This window comes from Brassica napus, chromosome C9 (assembly GCF_020379485.1).
Source record: "Brassica napus cultivar Da-Ae chromosome C9, Da-Ae, whole genome shotgun sequence".
Taxonomy (NCBI): Eukaryota; Viridiplantae; Streptophyta; class Magnoliopsida; order Brassicales; family Brassicaceae; genus Brassica; species Brassica napus.
The window spans coordinates 20,504,949-20,525,789 of NC_063452.1; the positions used below are offsets into that span (position 1 = coordinate 20,504,949).

Here is a 20,841-nt window from a genome sequence, read left to right on the forward strand (position 1 = left end):
CATTTGCTTTTCAAATAGAGCTTGGTACTTCTCTAGCAGCTGCCTCTTGAATCGACCTGGGAATGGGAGCTTGGGTTCATAGGCAGGAGGAACAAAAGAACTTTCACTTGCAGGAGTGACAACTTCACCATCCTTAACTGTTTTCTTCTCTTCTCCAACCTTTCCTTTTCCTTTGGCTTCCACTATCTTCTCCAAGATCTCGTCATTGATCTTCTCATCAACAATCACCACTTCATCATCTATGTTGATGGCAACCCCCTCACTTTGTTTCTCAGCATCCTTGGTGAGAGCTCTCTGAGGTAACTCCTTACCACTCCTGAGAGTGATAGCTTTCATGGTTTCCTTTGGGTTTTGCTCAGATTTTCCAGGTAGAGAACCTTGTTGGCGATTTTGTTGAGTGTTCATGGCAGCAAACTGGTTCTCCAAAGCTCTGAACTTGTTGTTGAGCTCATTGTAGCTCCCATCAATCTTTGAGTGAAGGTTCTTCAACTCATAGCCAACATGCTTCTCACTTCTTGTTTGAGACTCCAGGATTTGTTTCAGTAGAGCTTCAGTGCTGCTGACTTGAGGAGTTGAGGTAGAGGGATTAGATTGCTGTTGGGAAGAATGGTTGCCCTTGTTGTTGAAACCAGGAGGAGGGTTTTGCTGAGGTTGATAGCTGCCTTGCTGATTATTCCGAGGCTGATAACCACTCTGTTGGTTGTTGGAATAGGATTTCTGTTGGTAGTTGTTGTACTGAAAGTTGGGCTCTTTCTTGTACCAGCTACCATTGTTGTTGATGAAACACAGCTCTTCCTGACCTTCCAAACCCTCAACTTCATGGACAACAACTGGTGTCTCTTGGCTTGGGTTGCCAACAAAGTGCAGCTGCTCTTGGGTAGCTTTATCAGCAATGAGGATGTCTATCTTATCCTGTAGAGCCTTCAACTCCTTCCTCGTCTGCTTATCATCTGTTCTACTACCTCTGTCGTGGTCTCCGCTGTAGACTGCATCACTCTTAACCATGTTGTCAACCAGCTCCTCTGCATCCTCCTCAGTTCTCCCCAAGAAGAACCCATTGCTAGCTGTATCCAGTCTGGCCCTGTACTTAGGAAGAGCACCACGGTAGAATGTGCTCAGCAAACTCTCCTTAGAGAAACCATGGTGTGGGCATTGAGCTTGGTAGCCCTTGAATCTCTCCCAGGCTTCACTGAATCCTTCCAAGTTCTTCTGTTGAAAGCTGGAAATCTCATTTCTCAGCTTAGCAGTTCTTGAAGTAGAGAAGAACTTCTCCAAGAATGCTCTCTTGCAGTCATCCCAAGTGGTGATAGAGTCGCTGGGTAGAGACTTCTCCCACTGACGTGCCTTATCCCCCAAAGAGAAAGGGAATAACTTGAGCTTTAAAGCATCTTCGGACACACCATTGGTTTTTGACAACCCACAGTAGCTGTCGAACCTGTCCAAGTGATCAAATGGATCCTCTAGAGCCAAGCCATGATACTTGTTGTTCTCGATCACGTTGAGGAGTCCTGATTTGATCTCAAAGTTGTTGGCTGCCACAGCGGGTGCTCGGATTCCCAATCTATGACCATGAATGTTGGGGCGGTCGTAAGTGCCAATGGGTCGAGCTGCTCGCTGTTGGTTAGCTGGAGCATTGTTATTAGCGCCATTGACGCCCGCATCATGCTGATGAACGTCTCCCATATCAATGTTCAGTCTTTGCAGTTGAGCCTGTTGCTCTTCTTCTCTTTTCTTTCTAGCACACTCTCTCTCTAAAGCTCTGATGTCTGCAGCTCGTGGAACTAGGTTTGATGGACCGTTGCTCCGCAAGTTCATACACCTGTAGATTAAAGGGAGGTGAAAAAGAATCAGTAACAAAAGAAAATAAAAATGACTTAGTCTCAAGCAATTGACTAAATCTCAATGTTTAAATCTACTCAGAATTTGGCAACGGTGCCAATTTGATGTTAGGAGTTTTCAAGGCTCCTACGACAAATGTTGTAGTATAAATGATTGTCGAACCAGTTCTGAGAAACCGAGAATGCAAGTAATCACTTAATCTAAGTGCAACCAATTGTTTTTAAAAGGGTTTTTAAACTATAACTAACTAAAAGGAATAACTAAATGATACTTTCTTAACTATGAGAAAAGAGAACTCATGGATATAGGGATTAGACCTCGGGTGATCAAGTTTCAAACTAAGGATGGCAAACGATCAATCAAACTATCAACCTTACGCTTAGACACAATCCTAAACAAACTCTATGTCTAGATGAATGTTCATTTACTAACACAATTCAAACATCAAATGTCTTTGGTTGAATAATATGAAAGCAATCATAACTAGCAAGTCCAATGGCTATCTTAGCACCTCTAACAACAAATGTCTTTGGCAAAGTATGCTAAAAGCTTAGAAGAGTTGTCTCGGGCATTTCCTCGAACACCTTTCGGGTGAGAAATGCCTAAGGATCAACAACTGAGTGGCCAACTCAGAAGATGCATTATGTTCACTCTGTTAGCAAGGAAATATGAATGATCTACACTAAAACATCCTAGCTCTAACCTAATCACCCTTAATCTCCCTAACCCATGAATTCAAAGGGTGATTACTCACTAATCTCCATGATTCCTCTTAAACCCATGTTGGATTTCAGATTAATCATGTAGAGAAACACAGAAAATAGATATAAGAACACAGAATTTCAATAACAAAACTGATCAATTGATTCAAGAGATGACTTTCCAAAGGTTTTTGGTGGTATTTCTTAAGAACAAAGATGATCTGCCTCCTGGTGGCTTACAGAGTATTAAAACATAGGTTTAGAAAATAAAAACGTGCATAATGAAATGACCAAAAGGCCCTTGAGAAATCATAAGTTCGAGCAGAAATAAGACGCGCAGCGACCTCCGCTCGTCGCTCCGACAAGTCGCTCCATGCTTCGGGAACGACCTCACTGTGTCGCTGCGAGAGGTCGCTCCGGACTCGTTCTCGCGTTTCCGAGTGATGAAAACGCGAGCGACTCCTCCCTGTCGCTCCGTGAAGTCGCTCCATGCTTCGGGAGCGACCTCACTGTGTCGCTGCGAGAGGTCGCTCCGGACTCGTTCTCGCGTCTCCGGGTGATCAAAACGCGAGCGACTCTTCCCTGTCGCTCTGGTAAGGTCGCTCTGATAGGGAGATCAAAGCGACTTGATGGTGTCGCTCTGGACTGGTCGCTCCGGTAAGGTGCTCGCCCAATGATCACTTTAAACACTTCTTTTGAACTCTAATTGCACCCAAATATCTCCAAGAACTTCATGTGGTACTCCAATACCTGATAAGGATTCATGTATGCAAAATGCAACCTAAACATGGCTAAATCCTAATCTATATGATCAAAATGCACATGGGTGAATGGATAAAACAATAGAAATATGCAAGATATCATTAAGATACATCCTCCTAGTTAATAAAAAAAAACAACTAAACTGCAGTAATATACTTGAAAATTACAATTTAATATATGGTTGATAGGTAAGATACATTTCTTTTCATCTTATTTTTTTCCCTTTCAAATCAATCCCCTATATATTATTTGTGAAACATTACAACTTCTTTTTGTAGTCACATGTCATCATTAGGATGATTCTTAGAATTATTAAAGAAATAGGTTGGTCCATCTAATTATATAATAAGCTTTTTATTAAACTGACCATAAATTCATTATTAATGTCATTTATTATTTCTTTAAATAAAGATTACGGAATTGCCTAATGTGGATAAAGTATATATGATAATTAATGATTTTGAATAATAAAGATCCGATAAAAAAAATGTAACTTCTATCAAATTTGTTTAATAAAAAGAAGTTGTAGGGGATATTAATTTTTGTAAGTCATAGCCTCGAAGTTTTATTAGATTCAGTGTTAAAAGGTTTGAACACGTGTTTGACTAGTTGAATAGATCGTAACATTAGCTAATATTTTTTTCAAGACTTGAAATAGTATTTCTTAAATTTCAAATGATTCGAGAACAAATTGGTTCATTTTTATTTCCTTTCCCATTATTATGAATTTATGATTGCGACGGTAAGCTCTAAACAAACCGGAGTCCTATGACCCAACCGGTTTAAGAAGCCTCCCCCACTCTCGCGCCAACTTTGACTCTGACGCCATCAATCCCGTAACCCCGTTTGCTCATCGGACCAAGACTACCGGACGTAAAAAAAAAACAAAAAAAGACCAAGACTAACCGGATGAAACTTAACGGCCTTCCGTCCTGTTTTTCACGTTTGACTCTGTTGAGACTAGACAGAGAAGAGAAGAGAGAGAGAGAGATGGAGTAATTGATGTATACACTATACAGTTGACAAAAAAAAGTATACATCAACATATTATATTTATATACGTGTACAACTTCACATATTCAATCTCATCGCACTGAAAGTGGTTTCGTTAAAGTCTTCGTCTCCTTGCTTTATACAATCCTGAAACGAATCTTCCAGCGCGGTCTCTGTCAAAACATATATAAACAGTCGAACAAACGTGTGAGAATGGCTATGACGAGTGTGTACCGGCGATCTCTTCCTTCTCCTCCGGCCATTGACTTTTCTTCTCCCGAAGGCAAGGTAAGGATCATGTGTCGATTCATGGATTCGAATGCAAAAATTTACATGTGTTGGGTAATAGAAATTCCTCTTGTCTTAAAAGAGTGTGAGGTCAGAGACAAACATATACTTTAGTTACTGACTTACTCTCTAAAAAGTATTCTTCTGCTTCTGTCTGTTCTGTTCTGTTTCTTTAACCAAGTTTTTTTTTAAAAGAAAATCTTCTTCTGTTTCATCAGAATTTTGCTCGTTTTTTTTGCAGAAAATATTCAATGAAGCGCTTCAGAAAGGAACAATGGAAGGATTTTTCAAGTTGATTTCTTATTTCCAGACGCAGTCAGAACCTGCCTATTGTGGCTTGGCTAGTCTTTCTGTCGTCTTAAATGCTCTGTCTATTGATCCTGGACGAAAATGGAAAGGTATACCAATTTTAGTATGAAGAGAAAGAAACACGTCTTAGATAGGGTTTTTGAGGTTTACTTATTTTTTTCCCAATAGGGCCTTGGAGGTGGTTTGATGAATCAATGCTGGACTGCTGCGAACCGCTGGAAGTAGTGAAAGAAAAGGGTATTACGTTTGAAAAAGTTGTGTGTTTGGCTCATTGTTCAGGAGCTAAAGTGGAAGCTTTCCGCACAAGTCAGAGTACCATTGATGATTTCAGAAAATTCGTAGTGACATGCTCGGTTTCTGATAATTTCCATATGATCTCGTCATATGATAGAGGAGTATTTAAGCAGGTAACTTCTTGCAGGCATAACTGTGGAACCTTTCTTGTCATGTTGATGGGGTTTCTAACCAAATCTTTATCACAGACTGGGTCTGGTCACTTTTCACCTATAGGTGGCTATAACGCTGAAAGAGATATGGCTTTGATTCTTGATGTCGCCCGTTTCAAGTATCCTCCTCACTGGGTTCCTCTTCAACTACTTTGGGAAGCCATGGACACCATTGTTAAGTTAACAGGGAAACATAGAGGGTAACGTACTCATTCTTAAATAAATTAACACTAAAAAGAACCAAGCGCTCGTAGCTTGGTGGTAAAGGAGGTACAACTGTAATGTCCGCCACCCGGGTTCGAGCCTTGGCCACAACGGATTTAACATCCCTTCCGTTGGAGCGCTGGACCCCTTTCGGGGGATAGTTGAGAATGTGGCTGACCACATACCAGAGTTATCAAAAAAAAAAAAAAAAATAAACACCAAAAAGCATACTTATGCTTTTAGCTTTTCCGTAGTTTAGTGTACTGTATCATCAATGTAGTTTGTTTTTATTATATATGATCTCTGATTTTATTTTGTGTTGTTTCCAGGTTCATGCTCATATCTAGACCCCATAGAGAACCTGGATTGCTCTATACACTGGTACGTCGGATGCAATATATGTTCTCTTCATGGTTGCTACTAGTTTGTTCTTCATTTTTACATGTTTTGTTAATGCAAATTTCCCACTCACAACCTTTGCTGCTGCTGGATATGAATGTGAATTCGATTCGCCATTCTTGAAATTTATGACAACATCTCTTCCACATTTAATACCAAACGGGTCGGTGATAATTTTGCTTATATATATATACCAGACCTGCAAGGATGAAAGATGGATCAGCATAGCCAAGTATTTGAAGGAAGATGTTCCTCGTCTTGTAAGCTCACAGCATGTAGATACTGTGGAAAAGATCTTACCAGTTGTGTTCAAGTCACTTCCATCAAAGTTTAACCAATTCATCAGATGGGTGGCTGAGATCAGAATAACAGAGGATGTAAACCAACATCTCAGCGCAGAGGAGAAATCAAGGCTAAACTTAAAGGTACTATCTGTATAGATTCTTCAACGTAAAGGTTACTAATACCCAAAGTTGCATGCATAAAACTATTTTTTTTCTTTTGACGAACACTGACTAGTGGGAAATCATACAACCAAAAAATATTTAACTGCACATTGTTTTGCATAGAGCTGTTCACTACAAGAAAACACGGTATTCCAACGAAAAATATCGTCGGTATGTCCTCGGAATAACGGTATTCCGAGGACATACCGACGAGAATGGTCGTCGGAAATTTCTCGTCGGAAAGTAAAATTTCCTCGGAAAATTCCGAGGGAATGCCGAGAATTAAAGAATCCGAGGACATTCCGAATAAACATTTCCTAGGACTGTTCGTCGGTATCTCCTCGGATATTTCCGATGGAACGGTCCTCGGAAACATTCCGAAAGAAAAGAGGTATCGGAATATTCCGACGAACTTTGGCCGTCAGAATATTCCGAGAAACCTTTGCCGTCGGAATATTCCGAGGAGATATGCCCTCGGAATATTCCGAGGAACTTCGGCCGTCGGAATATTCCGAGAAACCTTTGCCGTTGGAATATTCCGAGGAAGTTGTCGTCGGAATATCCCGAGGGATACACTTCCTCGGAATATTCCCAAAAATAATTTTTTTTTTAAATTAAAAATTTATTTATTTTAATTGATATTCGAAAATATAAAATTAAAATTGAAATAGAAAACATATTAGATAATATTCAAAGTTGTACATACCAAAATAAAACATTCAGAGTTTTTTTTTTTTTTTTTTAAAAAAAACTACGGGAACTGCTCGTTCGGGTACATCCTCTTCATCATCTCCATCATTTGCTCGTTCTGCTTCCTCGTTGCCTCCGGTCCCGCCTCTTGATCTGCCATCTTTTGCTCCAACGCAGCTATGCGGTCATCTTTGTCCTTCAACTGGTCCATAAGCACTTCTGGATCAACATAGGGCTGTGGTGCAGAAGGAAGAACCGACCGGGCTCGACGACCCAAACCGACCAAACGTCCCTTCTTCTTTGGAACCGACTGAAATAGAAAATAAATAAATTTAAATAATAGAAAAGATGATAAAATGAAAATAAAGAAATAAATGAATTGAACTTTTTTATAAATAACATACCGATTCAACGATTTCGTTGATTCGAATCCGGGACAAGCTGGTCGAAGCCGTCGAAGTGGCGTCCAGGTCAGTTTGAAGGTGAGATAGACGGGTCTCTTCGTCTTCCTTCTGAGTTTCGATTAGGCTGAGCACATCCCTCACAACACCAATATCAATCTCAAAAATAGTTTAACAAATCCAAAAATAGTTTAATAAATTCAAAAAATTGTTTAATAAATTAAAAAAACCTGGTTGATGAGCCACTTCTGCTTCCACTCGTAGATCTGCTTCCCATAGTTGTCCATAACCTTATGGACGAAGGCGTCACAGATAAAGTTCGTGTGATCGGGATTCCAGGTGAACTCTTGCTGAAAAAAACACAATTTGTAGAAATTTTATATTAAAGATTAAAAATATAAGTTAAAAAATTAGAATACTTACCGCAAACTGACGAAACCACATCTCCTGGTCCTCGGCAGGGAAGTGAGTGAAAGTCGGATATCCCTTCCTGAGGTTCGAGTACATCATATTGTTGATCCATGCGCTGATCCCGTTCCCGGATCGGTTGAACCTAATATAAGAAACAAATTATTAATAATGAATCAAATTTTAATGAAAGGAAAAAAAAGAATTTTAATTACCATGTTTGACGTCGTCCCTTTGGACACGGAGTGAGATAGGGAAGATGCTCACGACCGGGCTGTTGAACCAACTGGGCAACAGTCATCACTCCCGGAATGATTGGAGGAGCGGGAGGGGGTGCAGCAACGGGAGGGGGTGCAGCAGCGGGAGCAAAAACCGGAGCGGTCTTTTGGTTTTCCGCTAAGTCGTCCAACATCTGTGAAGATGTCTGGAACCGTAACATGATATGTTGCTCGTTCGCCTCTATCATAATGCCGAGCAGGTCTTCTTTTTTTGGTCTGCACTTCTGCTGGAAAGTAGAACTCGGCAAAGTTTGAAGTTTCTGAATTTATCATCTGTGCGATTATAGAACCTTCCACCCTACTATAATTTTTCGCCATCTTCTTCAAATGGTACATATACCGCTCATACAAATACATCCATCTATACTGTACAAGACCACCAAGTTCCAATTCTCTTGCCGGATGAATAACAAGATGCTTCATAATATCAAAAAATGATGGAGGAAATATCTTCTCAAGGGTGCACTGAATCACGGCTATGTTAGTCTTCAAATTTTCAATACCTTCAAGAGTCACTGATCTTGTGCATAAATCGCGGAAGAAAGCACTAATCCCTGCAATTGCTTCATGAACATTCCGTGGTAATAGTTCCTTGAAGGCAAACGGAAGGAGGCGCTGCATCATTACATGGCAATCGTGACTCTTCAAGCCGATAAACTTTCCTTCCTTTCTGTCGACACAGTTACGCAAATTAGATGCGTAACCGTCTGGAAATTCCACATCGTTTAAAATCCAATCAAAGAACGCATCTTTTCCCTCCGCATCAAGTCGGTATATGGGAAAAGGAGCCCTACCATTCTCATCAACATGAAGTTCTGAACGAGCACATATATCGACTAAATCCAGTCTTGACTTCAAATTATCCTTTGTTTTACCTTGAACGTTAAGGATCGTGTTCATGAGATTGTCAAAAAAGTTCTTCTCAATATGCATGACATCTAAATTATGCCTCAGCAGATGATCCTTCCAGTATAGCATATCCCATAAAATACTCTTTTTGTGCCAGTTATGTAGCTCTCCAACCGCACTGACTCGAATGTTTTCATGTCCACCTACATCTGGCGTCCTTTCTGCGTCAAAATACCTAAACTGCTTCAACAAATCTTTCCCACTAACTTCCTCAGGTGGACCATCAAACACCTGCTTGTTCTTCGTAAACGAAGTCTTACTCCTGCGGTATGGATGATCAGGTGGTAGAAATTGTCTGTGACAGTCAAACCAACACGTTTTCCTTCTGTTCTTTAGTTGGAAAGCATATGTGTCATCTTGATAATATGGACATGATAGCCTTCCATGCGTTGTCCATCCAGATAACATACCATATGCTGGAAAATCACTTATTGTCCACATAAGTACTGCCCGCATTTGAAAGTTTTCTTTTCATGAAACATCGTATGTTTCAGCACCTTGAGGCCATAGTTGTTGCAACTCATATATTAGTGGCTGAAGAAACACATCAAGTGATCTCTTAGGATGCTCTGGTCCGGGAACGAGAATGGAGAGAAACAAAAACTCTCGTCGCAAGCACAAGTTTGGCGGTAAGTTGTATGGTGTAAGAATGACTGGCCATAGAGAATATTGTCTTCCACTCTTGCCAAACGGGCTGAAACCATCAGTACATAATCCAAGGTAGACATTTCTTCTCTCATACGCAAAGTCGGGATATTTTGATTGGAAATGCTTCCACGCTTTTGCATCTGAAGGATGTCTAATCTCACCATTTGTTGAATGCTCCGCATGCCATCTCATTGGTTGTGTTGTGCGTTCAGACTGATACAACCTCTGCAACCTTTCCGTCAAAGGCAAATACCACATCCTTTTAAATGGCACTCGAACTCTTCCACTCGTATCTTTATAACGAGCTTTTCCACAAAATTTGCATGTAACCCGCTCTTCATCCGCCCTCCAATAAATCATGCAGTTATCACTGCATACATCTATTACCTGATACGATAAACCAAGACCAGCTACTAGTTTCTGAACCTCGTAGTATGAACCAGGGGCTACATTATCCTCATGTAGAATACCTTTTACAAAATCAGCAATCGCATCCACACAGTCTTCAGCCAAATTATAATCTGTTTTAATGCCCATCAGTCTTGTTGCAGATGATAAAGCTGAATGACCATCTCTGAAACCTTCGTACAAGGGTTGCTTTCCAGCATCCAACATATCATAAAATCTCATAGTTTCTGGATTGGGTAAATCTTCCTCTCTAAAATGATCATTTACCATCTGCTCAGTACCTACACCATAATCTACATCCATTCTAATTGGTTCTTCCAACCTAACCGCAGGCTGAGGTTCGCTAGTACTACCATATTCATAATCAGTTTCTCCATGATAATACCAAATTTTGTAACTTCGTGTAAACCCATTCAAATATAGATGAGTCCAAACATCCCACTCTTTAATAATCTTTCTATTTTTACAATTAGAGCAAAGACATCTTAACATACACGTTTCTGCTTCCGGTTGTCGTTGAACTAACCCCATGAATTCGGTTATACCTCGTTGGTATTCTTCCGTAAGCAATCTCGTGTTCGGATCCAAATGAGATCGATCGATCCAAGAACGATAATAATTTGAAGAAGACATGCTTTTTCAATCAAATTTGTGTGTAAATATAGTATGTGATAGGATGAAGAAATGGAATGAATGAAGAGGTTGGGGGGGTGCGGGTATTTATAGATGAAATGCTGCCGACAGTAACTAGGAAATTCCTACGGAATACCGACGGCAACGGCTCTTTCCTCGGAATTTTTAAAATCCCCAATGGCTCTCCAACGGCTATAATATATCCTCGGATATTCGTCGGTGTTTTCCGAGGAATATGTCTTCCTCGGTATTTCATCGGTATATTCCGAGGAAACCCAAATTTTGGGTTTTCTCGGAATTTCCTTGGAAATTTGTCAGAATATTCCGAGGATCTCATTTTCCGTCAGAATGTCCGTCAGAATTACGATGTTTTCTTGTAGTGGTTGGTTATTATATGAGATAAAATAACAGTAATTAATTTCTAAATTTCTTCTTTGATTTGAAGTAAGAACACACTCCTTTTCCTTGAAAAAAACATGGTCATGCTTATTTGTTCATTGTTTCATTTTCCAGCAATATCCTCGCTGTTCTTCAGACAATTGTGACTTTTGAATGTCTAATCTCTAGTTAATCTACTGCAGCAAGTGGTGCTGAAAGAAGTGCATGAAACTGAACTGTTCAAACACATTAGTAAGTTCTTCTCCTCAATGGATTATGAAGACATTCTGACGTATTCAGCTGCAAAGGCTTGTTGCCAAGGAGCTGAAATATTATCTGGATGCTCATCAAAAGGGTTCTGCTGTCAGGAAACTTGTGTGAAATGTGTCAAAGGTATGTTACTATTAGTAAGTTTCCCTTTGAGAAAACGATCATCCTTGACTGGGCTAGAGCCTGAGGTCAAGTTACTAATGTTTATAAATTTGTTTTCCCATTCAAGGTTCTGGCGAGGCCGAAGGAACGGTGGTGACTGGAGTTGTGGTGCGTAATGGGAATGAACAAAGGGTTGATCTATTGGTGCCAGCGACCCAAAATGACTGTGAATGTGGTCCAAAGGCTAATTATCCAGCAGGAGAAGATGTGTTCACTGTACTTCTGCTCGCTTTAACTCCACAGACATGGTTAGGGATCACAGACCAAGCTCTTATGCATGAAATGAAGCAGCTCGTTTCCATGGCGTCCCTCCCAACTATGCTTCAAGAAGAGGTAATTTATATAACAAGTTCAATATAGAGTCACGTTTCTATCTCTAGGGCAAAATAGTTTTGATCTTTTTACTTGTTAAGACATCGTGTCTTTTGGAGAGGAAAAACAATGATCTAAGCCCAAGTTGAGCCGGAGAGGTTAGAACTTGAAACAAATGGTTCTTTTTCGAGTTCATCTTTAGGATATAGCTATCAAATTTGTGGAATTTATAAAGATGTTACATGGGGTTATTATAGGTATTGCATCTACGACGCCAACTTCAGCTGCTAAAACGATGCCAAGAGAACAAGGAAGAGGAGGATTTCGCTGCTCCTGCCTATTGATTCATCTTACCCAAATTCACATATCTTTAATTGCCCATTTGAATCCCAACTTCTCAAACCCAAAACCCTAATTCTTTGAGAGTCTCCTTTATTATCTGCATGCTGCAATCTCTATCTGTTATTAATTCATCACAAACTGACTACTTCCTATTATGACTACTCTCTTACACAAAACAAATGGATACATCTATTATATTGAGAAAAATCAACAAAAGTCTCCAACTTCCGCTAATTTGGAAAAGGTCAACTATACAGTATATAGTTTAAGAAAGAAATGTCCCATCTATATTGTGGTAACAACATATTGTGACTTGTAAATAATAAAAAGATATGCACAACTTTCAGCATTTCGTATAAACCGTACATTAGAATATGCAATGTCATAAAACTAAAGTAGTACCAACCGAACCGCTTATTGACGAGGTCACTAAAGCATTGACCTTGAGAGTTTCAAACGAATGAGTCTCCTCTGTATGCATACGTCCTCCATAGCCTTCCCATTTTTGAACTCACGTCGAAAGTTCAAAATAAAAGAAAAAGTTTGTAAAATTTATTCTCACGAATCTTCCATCGCAACTTTGTTGTTTTCTGTAGTTAATCCTCATATATACTAAACCCTTGTAATTAAGAAACCTCGTAAGAATGGCTGTGGCGAGTTTGTATCGGCGATCACTTACCTCTCCTCCTGCGATTGACTTTTCTTCTACCGATGGCAAGGTACGGATCAATTTTTGTCTCTGGCTTGCTTGTGCCCTAAGTTGTTGTTTTTCTTTGCAGAATATATTCAAAGAAGCGGTTCAGAAAGGAACAATGGAAGGATATTTCAGTTTAATTTCTTATTTCCAGACGCTGTCTGAACCTGCCTTTTCTGGTTTGGCTAGCCTTTCAGTGGTCTTGAATGCCCTTTCCATCGATTCCGACCGAAAATGGAAAGGTATACCATTTTCTAGGGTTATGGCACGACCGTGCATAGAAGCTAGTACAAACTACAAACCCCCTAGACTACAAGTTGCTGTCAAAATATTCAGTAGAAACCATGCAGGATCTGAGAGTTATGGGGCCATAAACATTTTAGAAACATTTTTAGATCCTTTTTGAATAAAAATTTTCTTTTAAAAATTTGAGGGTCATGCGATTTATGTATACTAACTCTTAAACACTTAGAAGTTAAGTTTCATCGGTTGTGCCCAAAACTGGCCATGGTGGAAACTTGTTAAAGAAGCAAGTATGACCCATTTTGTTTTATGCATTTTCTTCCTATAGGATCTTGGAGGTGGTTTGATGAATCAATGCTGGATTGCTGCGAATCTCTGGAGATAGTGAAAGAAAAAGGGATTTCATTTGGAAAACTTGTGTGTTTGGCTCATTGTTCAGGAGCTAAAGTGGAAGCTTTCCGCACAAGTCATAGTACCATTGATGATTTCAGAAAATTCGTAGTGGCATGCTCCATTTCTGAGAAATGCCATATGATCTCGTCATATGATAGAGGAGTGTTTAAGCAGGTACTTCTTGAAGAGTAATTGAAATCTGTGAACTTTTAACTGTTCTTGGGATTTTAATTTCTAACAAATGTTATGGCAGACTGCAACTTCTCACTTTTCACCTATAGGTGGCTATAGTGCTGAAAGAGACATGGCTCTGATTCTTGATGTCGGTCGTTTTAAGTATCCTCCTCACTGGGTTCCTCTTAAACTTCTTTGGGAAGCCATGGACACCATTGATCAGTCAACAGGGAAACGTAGAGGGTACACTTGTTTTGTTTTTGTTTATTATGCCCTTCCTTGGTGTATTTTATTTTGTTTTTATGTCTTGGTTACGTACAGGTTCATGCTCATTTCTAGACTCCACAAAGACCCAGGATTGCTTTATACTCTGGTACGTCCGGTGCTATAGAGATTCCCTTTTATGTTTTGCTACTACTCTGCTCTTCATTTTTGCATTTTCTGTTGATGTAATTTTCTCAATCACTCTCTTAGACAAGCCTGAACCTTTTGGAGAACTTAGATATGAGAATAATGAGAGTTAGGCTTAGTTTTCTTTTGGAAACTAAAGTTATTTCCGTAAAATTATTTTTATTAATCAATAGAGACTTTTTATATACAGGTCTTTGATACAAGTTAAGCATAACCCTAATGCAAAAATGAAAAACACTTTAACAAAGGAAAGAAAATACTAAGACCTAATTAATTCATAAATTTAAACAGCAAAATTCATCAAGTAAAACGCCATACCCACATCATAAACCCTCTAATAATAGTCTTGTATCATTGGCATTATGGTAATTCAGAAATTGTTACAAATTTGGATCAGTGAAAAAATTTAGCTTTTTTCTCAGAGCTGCAAAGATGAAAGTTGGATCAGCATAGTCAAGTATTTGAAGGAAGACGTTCCTCGTCTTGTAAGTTCACAGCATGTAGATACTGTTGAAAAAATCTTATCAGTTGTGTTCAAGTCCCTTCCGTCCAACTTCAACACATTCATTAAATGGGTGGCTGAGATCCGAAGAACAGAGGACGCAAAACCAAATCTTAGTGCAGAGGAGGAATCAAGGCAAAAGTTGAAGGTTTGTCTGTTAGCTTGTGTGACAAGTAATTCGAGTCCTTTCGTAATCTCATTTTACTGTTTGGACAATCTTGACTTGATTATCTAATATCTGGTTCTCATTCACTACAGCGAGATGAACTGACGCAAGTGCATGAAACCGAACTGTTCGAGCACGTGAGCAAGTTCTTAACCTCAGTGGGCTACGAAGAAAATCTATCATTCGCAGCTGCTACGGCTTGTTGCCAAGGAGCCAAAGTCTTATCCGGATGCTCATCAAACGAGTACTATTGTCGCGAAACTTCTGTGAAATGCATCAAAGGTCATGGGCCTTCTGGAGTGGAGGAAGCCACAGTTATAGCCGGAGTTGTGGTTCGTGACGGTAGTGAACAAGAGGTTGACCTATTGGTGCCGTCGACTCAACCTGTCTCGAAAGGAAGTGAATATTATAGTCCGGAGTCAAAGTATCCATCAGGCAGCGATGCATTCACCGCGCTTCTGATGGCTTTACCTCCACAGACATGGTTTGGAATCAAAGACCAAGCTCTTCAAACCAAAATGAAGAAGCTGGTCTCCGTTGGCACCTTCTCGACTATGCATCACGAAGAGGTGAGTACCAAATTTCCACTCTCTATTACTAGGGCTGTCAAATATTCAACTATCTATTACTAGGGCTGTCAAAATGAGTGATAACTCGTGAACTGGTTCGGCTATCAAGAATTATACGAACATATCTTTCAAAGGGAAATTAATATGAGATTTGCGAATTCGGGTTACAGGTATCTCATCTTAGGAGACAACTTATAATGCTAAAGCGATGCCAAGAGAAGAAGGAAGAGGAAGACCTCACCGCTCCTCTCTCTTAATTCAATCTAGTTCCAATTTCTCAGAACTCTATATTTGCAAAGAACAATGTGGAATTGTGTGATATATGCAAACCAGGTGTTTATTAGTTTTTTGTGAACATTTGTTAGTTTATGTTTTACTAATTCAAAAAATCAGTATGATAAATTTTTATTTATACAAATTCTTTTTGATTAACATTTAATTATAAATAATTTATTATCTTAATTTTCAATTTTTATAATAGAAAAATATTATTTCAAGATAACAATACAATATATAAGATAACAACACAATATAATAACAATTATCTTATTAAAATATATATAGGAATTATATTTTTACAATAAAATATATTTTTAGATTTTGGATCATTTTTATTATTATTAATTTTAATCATTTATATTATTAAAAAAATCAAAATCGTTTTTATTTTTTACTAATTTAGATATTTAATTCATTAAGAAAATCGATATTAACCGGTCTAACTTTTAACGTGGAGCTCCGTTGTGAAAAATCAGTTCGCTCGCAAATAATAGTATACATCTATATACTATGCAAGCTATTAACCATATAGATCACTCGAGAACGTCAAAATCCGAGGAAACGATGTAAGCATAAAATCTTGCAAACGATTCATTTATGACAATGTTAACATCCGAGTACTATAATTCATGTCATATGCACAACATTGCCGTTTGCTACTCAATTATCAGGATGCGAAATACGCACGAAAAGTCTCTTTTATACATAGTTCAACCATCATTGTTTGATTCCACAAAAACTTATAAACCGATGTATAATGTACAAAGACTGAAAAAAGGGTTCAACCTTGAAAACCTAAGCAAGAGAAATATTTCATGAAATAACACACACAACCTCTCTTGGAGAAGCCTCGTTTTTCTCCAATCGGTAGGTGGAAGGGACCTACCTGCTTTGATAGTTGTTTCCAAGGCTGTTACCGGCTAAGAAGATCTGACCCCTTCGTCTTTCCCCAGAAGCTAGTAGAAAAAGCAAAGAAAGTGGATTGAGCAAAGGAACACAAGCCTTTTCATTTCTTTGGATTAAATAGCTAACTAAAAGAAAAAGCAAACATCTAGTGTTGTTGATAAGAGTTAAATGTTAAAAGTTTGCGTGCTTTTCCAAATTCATCCACAAGGAGCTCTTGATGCTAAGCAGTGTGGAACTTATTACCTCTTATTGAGGTCATTAAAATGGAGATTCGAGTGGTTCATCCCAAACATCTGCACTCCCATTCGAGACTTCATCTTCTTCCATTGATAACCTCACATACTCTCTTTGAGCAAACCGGTCCCATTCTGTCAGTGTTGGATTTTCCCGCTCCTATGAAATGAAAAAAAAAAAAACAAACTGAGCTATTTTTCTCAGTAGCAGTCAAGTTAACTGAATCTGCTACACATCGTTCATAATTTTCTCCCAAGTTACGATAAACCATCTAAAAGCGTTTATAAACTTTTCATGAATAGGTACAAAAAAGTATATAGTAATGGTTTCAACCGCTGTTAAACAAACAAAGGATTCATAAGCAAAGGGAGAGAAACTCTACACAAAAGGTATGCGTACCTGGCGAATGAGAAAGGGGTCACGGGTTTCAAACGCCATGAATTTGTTCAGGTTGAAGAGTATGTTGAAAACATTTCTAGAAAGTTTTGATGCTTTCAGATCCTTGAGTGTGATACAGTTCTCCTTCTGAAAATATCAATTAAAAATTGATGTTTAGAATTAAAAAAAAATAACTCCCAGGACAATATAAGGGTTTGAAAGAACTCTTGCCTCAGGTTTAATCATGTCGAATATTTGACACAGGATATCCTCGAAGAGAACAGGTTCCTGGGTTATGCATTCCATGCGATGCAGCTGCTCTTCATAGAAAAACTGCATTTCGTTGGGACTGATCACCCCATCTCCATCCAGGTCTATGCACTTGAACCTACAAATAAGGTTTTTTAATCAATACCAAGGGGGGGATAATACAAAGCCGTCAAGATCTTATTTTGACATCCATGGCAGATAGATGAGCATACGAGTGAGGCATGAGTGTTCTAGGTTCATGGAATAATGAACAGAAACGACCTACATATCACTCACTACCCAGCCAGATGTTGTTGTTTCAATATGGGGTATTCTACGTCCATGAAATAATTAAAACCTCATGTAGACATTGTTTAGTGAATCAAAACCTCATGTAGACATTGCTTCATCAACAGGGCCTCACATGCCACCTGTTTTGGCTCAGAGGGTATGCATTTACATAGACATATCGTTAGCTAAGCAACTAAAGGACAAAATGGCTGAAGAGAAGCCGCTATAGACAAAAGAGAAGAAGGGGAGAGATGTGTACCAATACTCAAGACTAGGCTCAGATGACTTATCCTCCTCAGCGAGAATGAAGTATGCAAAATCTTCATAACTCATCTTCCCCTCAACTTTGCTAGTAAATTTCCTTGGGACCTAATTCAGAGACATAGCCGCAATGTGAATCAAGAAACACATTAACAAGACTAAGTTTTGAAAATGAGTGTTCAGTAACATTCTGACATCTGGAGCCAACCTGTGAAAATATTCTGTCGACAATCCTGTAGGTAAGGGCATGGTTACCATATTTGAGGAGGTTTTCCTTATCGATAAGGAAATCATGGTCTCCATCGAGTTCCCAAAATCTGCAGTAGATGACGTAGAAATGCTCATAGGAAAAGTACCTGAAAAGCAGAGAAAATGTCATGTTGAATGGTCAAAGCATACACTCTCCTGTCTCAGTACCAACATGAACTATCCATATTTCTCACAAATCACAATGCTACACCATTATACAACTGATTTAAACGTGAAATCTTTTTGAAGTACTGTTCAAGAAATAAAGAAAAGAATAACTAATCACCTAATAACTTTATTGATGTCGTCTTCTTCATCAACTTGTTGCATAGCAGCAACAAGATTTCCACGCTTCAGCTCTCTCAAAGTAATGCAACCAGTTCCCGATCTGTTTATGTAGTAAAATATTCTGTAGATGACGGTCTCGGCTGGGTAGATAGGAAAGAACACAATCATGAATGAAACATGCCGAGGGAAAAAAAATATACTTTAGTCAACAGATGTACAAAACAGCAGGTATGCACCTGAAATATTACATAATGAAGTGTAATCTAATAACTTTCAAAAATTAATTAGTGAAGGAAAATCTCCATAGCATTAACTTTGAAAGAATTATATCCTTGGCTAAACAAGATCAAATAACATCAAAGTATCATAAGACAACCAAGTTCTTACCATATCTTTCTTGAAATTCAGGTGTATTCCTCAGGAATTCCAAGCCAGGATGAGTTGTTAGTAGCTCATCAAGAACTGGTTTGAAGTCAGCCTATCCCCAAATCCAGTAAAAAAGACATAAGTCTTTAGGACAACGGATCAAAGAAAAAACAAGAGAGAGGATAATCTTTGGCAATCAAATAAACCTGTCTGAGGTACTCGCAGCCTGGCTGCCTTAAAATATTATATATCTGTGAGGCTACGTCCATTGCCAACATATGTCCATCAACCCAGTACTTGATAAATGCATCCCTGCAGGTAAGCACTATTATACTCATGAACAAAATATGGTGTATTCAAATATATAAATCAAACAGAATATCTAAAGCTGCTGCATATTTCTATGATCATTAAACAAGATTTGGCTAACTGGACAATATATAAAATCCAAAAAAGTCTATACATAGATACTCCAAAAATACTTAGCTACATATGCTTTCTCACACCAATTTTTATGTAAAGCAAATATAACTAATTATATAAAAGTCGGTTAGATAAAGAAAAAAAAGAGATAACAATCGAGTATCAGAACTATTATGCCACTAAACGTTTATTATAAGGGTGTGCAGTTTATGAAACAAATTGGTGAGCGTGAAACAGACCATGGTATGTTTTTTTATCTTACATATGCTTGAGCGTGGCTATGTATATTTATGAAAAGGAAGCGCACAGAATAATAAGTTACCTGGTAACGATACCGGTGGAATCCACATCTATCTTTCTAAAAAGTAGAGAAGAAAGAAAAGAAGGCAGCTTGCAGACTTCTTTCGTAACGGTTTTGAACTCTGCAATTGGAAAATGGCAGAAATGTAACTGTAAGATCAACTCAGCTGTTTGGCTATTCATTACAGAAGGAAACAGATTTAGATGAATGGAAACATCACCATCCATACGAAGACCGTCAATAAAGTCACTAAAAAGATGATCAACCATGGATAAGCATTGCTCCTGGAGTTCTTTTGCAGGAGGAGGGCCATGTTGGAAGTAAAACTGCATATCATATGAAGACAAGGAAGTTTCAAACAACCCTTGGGAGTAGAAAACGTAACAGGGATGACACCAAAATAAAAGAATACAATACACTCTGTAGTGGTTTTGTGAAACAAATGTGTAACTATATATTCTACATAACGCAAACCTGAGGGATGAGTTGGGGCTTTGGTTCCCTGAGAGATCTGAGAGGGGACTGCAGAGAGAAAGGGCTAGTCTTTTGCCTGGAGAAACGGGGAGAGCCACGAGGGGAAAGAGGGGGAGTGCCGCTGTTGAGAAACAGAGATGGCAAGGCACTTCCGCAAGCAATATTGAGATTGGCACAGTTCTTGGATATGCTGACTGGTGTACTAGATTTGGTATCGTCAATCAAAGACTTGACCTGCACACACACACAGCAGATGAAATAGGGTTCCACCACCACAAAGAGATGGAAAAAGTACCAATCGGCTAGTATCGGGGAGGGAAAGCCAGTGGGAGAAGAGTTCCTCAGCGATAAGAGGGTTTGATTTAACCGATAAACCGGTGGGAAGCTGCAAGAGCTCGGGATCCAATTTATGAACTTCCTCTATATCCATCTTTATCCCTAAACTCTACCGACTCAATTTTCGAAAACTGGATTATCGTTACCACTGGAACCCCTAATTAATAGCGGAATCACCACAGAACATTCAGAATTGAAAAAAAAAATAAAAAAAAAAATAACTAACTAAGAGAGGTTTATATTATACTCGCGAGAATAGAGAAGAAAAAGACGATTAGGGGAAGACCTAGATTCGAATTTCTATTAACTATACAACTTCTTCTTCTACAGTACGATATCTGCGATCGAACGAAGAGAAAGTCGGAGAAATGTATTTAAGATGGATGACGATGGTGAAACCAGCCAAAAAAAGGTGTACTTCTATTTAT

General features: G+C 38.8%; 3 protein-coding genes and 1 non-coding gene across 6 annotated transcripts; 3 read left to right on the forward strand and 1 right to left on the reverse strand.

Moving 5' to 3' along the window:
- Positions 1-1,135: 1,135 nt before the first annotated feature.
- LOC125593543 lies at positions 1,136-1,242 on the forward strand. The gene has a single exon (XR_007329446.1). It is a non-coding gene; the product is annotated as a small nucleolar RNA R71 (small nucleolar RNA).
- A 2,024-nt stretch (positions 1,243-3,266) lies between these two features.
- Positions 3,267-12,427, forward strand: LOC106417837 (glutathione gamma-glutamylcysteinyltransferase 1-like). The gene is made up of 9 exons (XM_048767558.1): positions 3,267-4,583; positions 4,825-4,981; positions 5,061-5,299; positions 5,375-5,538; positions 5,872-5,923; positions 6,139-6,366; positions 11,344-11,533; positions 11,640-11,905; positions 12,142-12,427. The coding sequence occupies exons 1-9, from the start codon at positions 4,509-4,511 to the stop codon at positions 12,226-12,228; spliced, it is 1,458 nt and encodes a 485-aa protein (XP_048623515.1). The 5' UTR covers positions 3,267-4,508; the 3' UTR covers positions 12,229-12,427.
- A 193-nt stretch (positions 12,428-12,620) lies between these two features.
- On the forward strand, positions 12,621-16,306 carry LOC106416883 (glutathione gamma-glutamylcysteinyltransferase 1). The gene is made up of 8 exons (XM_048767557.1): positions 12,621-13,162; positions 13,396-13,408; positions 13,451-13,730; positions 13,810-13,973; positions 14,052-14,103; positions 14,564-14,791; positions 14,902-15,378; positions 15,549-16,306. The coding sequence occupies exons 1-8, from the start codon at positions 12,871-12,873 to the stop codon at positions 15,633-15,635; spliced, it is 1,593 nt and encodes a 530-aa protein (XP_048623514.1). The 5' UTR covers positions 12,621-12,870; the 3' UTR covers positions 15,636-16,306.
- Positions 16,307-16,337: 31 nt separating this feature from the next.
- Positions 16,338-20,813, reverse strand: LOC106418164 (serine/threonine protein phosphatase 2A regulatory subunit B''alpha). Of its 3 annotated transcripts, XM_013858825.3 has the most exons (14): positions 20,700-20,813; positions 20,373-20,570; positions 20,078-20,311; positions 19,824-19,929; positions 19,625-19,724; positions 19,086-19,191; positions 18,901-18,991; positions 18,512-18,653; positions 18,185-18,332; positions 17,975-18,084; positions 17,407-17,563; positions 17,197-17,322; positions 16,807-16,956; positions 16,338-16,613 (listed from the first exon to the last, which is right to left on the reverse strand). In XM_013858825.3, the coding sequence occupies exons 2-13, from the start codon at positions 20,505-20,507 to the stop codon at positions 16,822-16,824; spliced, it is 1,590 nt and encodes a 529-aa protein (XP_013714279.1). In that variant the 5' UTR covers positions 20,508-20,570; positions 20,700-20,813; the 3' UTR covers positions 16,338-16,613; positions 16,807-16,821. The 3 variants fall into 3 exon arrangements, with proteins under 3 accessions (XP_013714279.1, XP_013714278.1, XP_013714280.1); XM_013858824.3 differs by having other exon boundaries at positions 20,373-20,813; XM_013858826.3 differs by having other exon boundaries at positions 17,197-17,319; positions 20,373-20,801.
- Positions 20,814-20,841: the final 28 nt, after the last annotated feature.

What these genes read in the sequence shown, in the direction of transcription:
- LOC106417837 (XM_048767558.1), top strand. Translation starts at nt 4,509, where the DNA reads ATGGCTATGACGAGTGTGTACCGGCGATCTCTTCCTTCTCCTCCGGCC. An exon ending in CTGGATTGCTCTATACACTG is followed by an intron (nt 5,924 to 6,138) that starts GTACGTCGGATG and finishes TATATATACCAG; the next exon opens with ACCTGCAAGGATGAAAGATG. An exon ending in TTGTGTGAAATGTGTCAAAG is followed by an intron (nt 11,534 to 11,639) that starts GTATGTTACTAT and finishes TTCCCATTCAAG; the next exon opens with GTTCTGGCGAGGCCGAAGGA.
- LOC106416883 (XM_048767557.1), top strand. Translation starts at nt 12,871, where the DNA reads ATGGCTGTGGCGAGTTTGTATCGGCGATCACTTACCTCTCCTCCTGCG. An exon ending in ATAGAGGAGTGTTTAAGCAG is followed by an intron (nt 13,731 to 13,809) that starts GTACTTCTTGAA and finishes ATGTTATGGCAG; the next exon opens with ACTGCAACTTCTCACTTTTC. An exon ending in TCAACAGGGAAACGTAGAGG is followed by an intron (nt 13,974 to 14,051) that starts GTACACTTGTTT and finishes GGTTACGTACAG; the next exon opens with GTTCATGCTCATTTCTAGAC.
- LOC106418164 (XM_013858825.3), bottom strand. Translation starts at nt 20,507, where the DNA reads ATGGATATAGAGGAAGTTCATAAATTGGATCCCGAGCTCTTGCAGCTT. An exon ending in GACATCAATAAAGTTATTAG is followed by an intron (nt 18,333 to 18,511) that starts GTGATTAGTTAT and finishes TCTGCTTTTCAG; the next exon opens with GTACTTTTCCTATGAGCATT. An exon ending in TCGACAGAATATTTTCACAG is followed by an intron (nt 18,085 to 18,184) that starts GTTGGCTCCAGA and finishes TCTCTGAATTAG; the next exon opens with GTCCCAAGGAAATTTACTAG.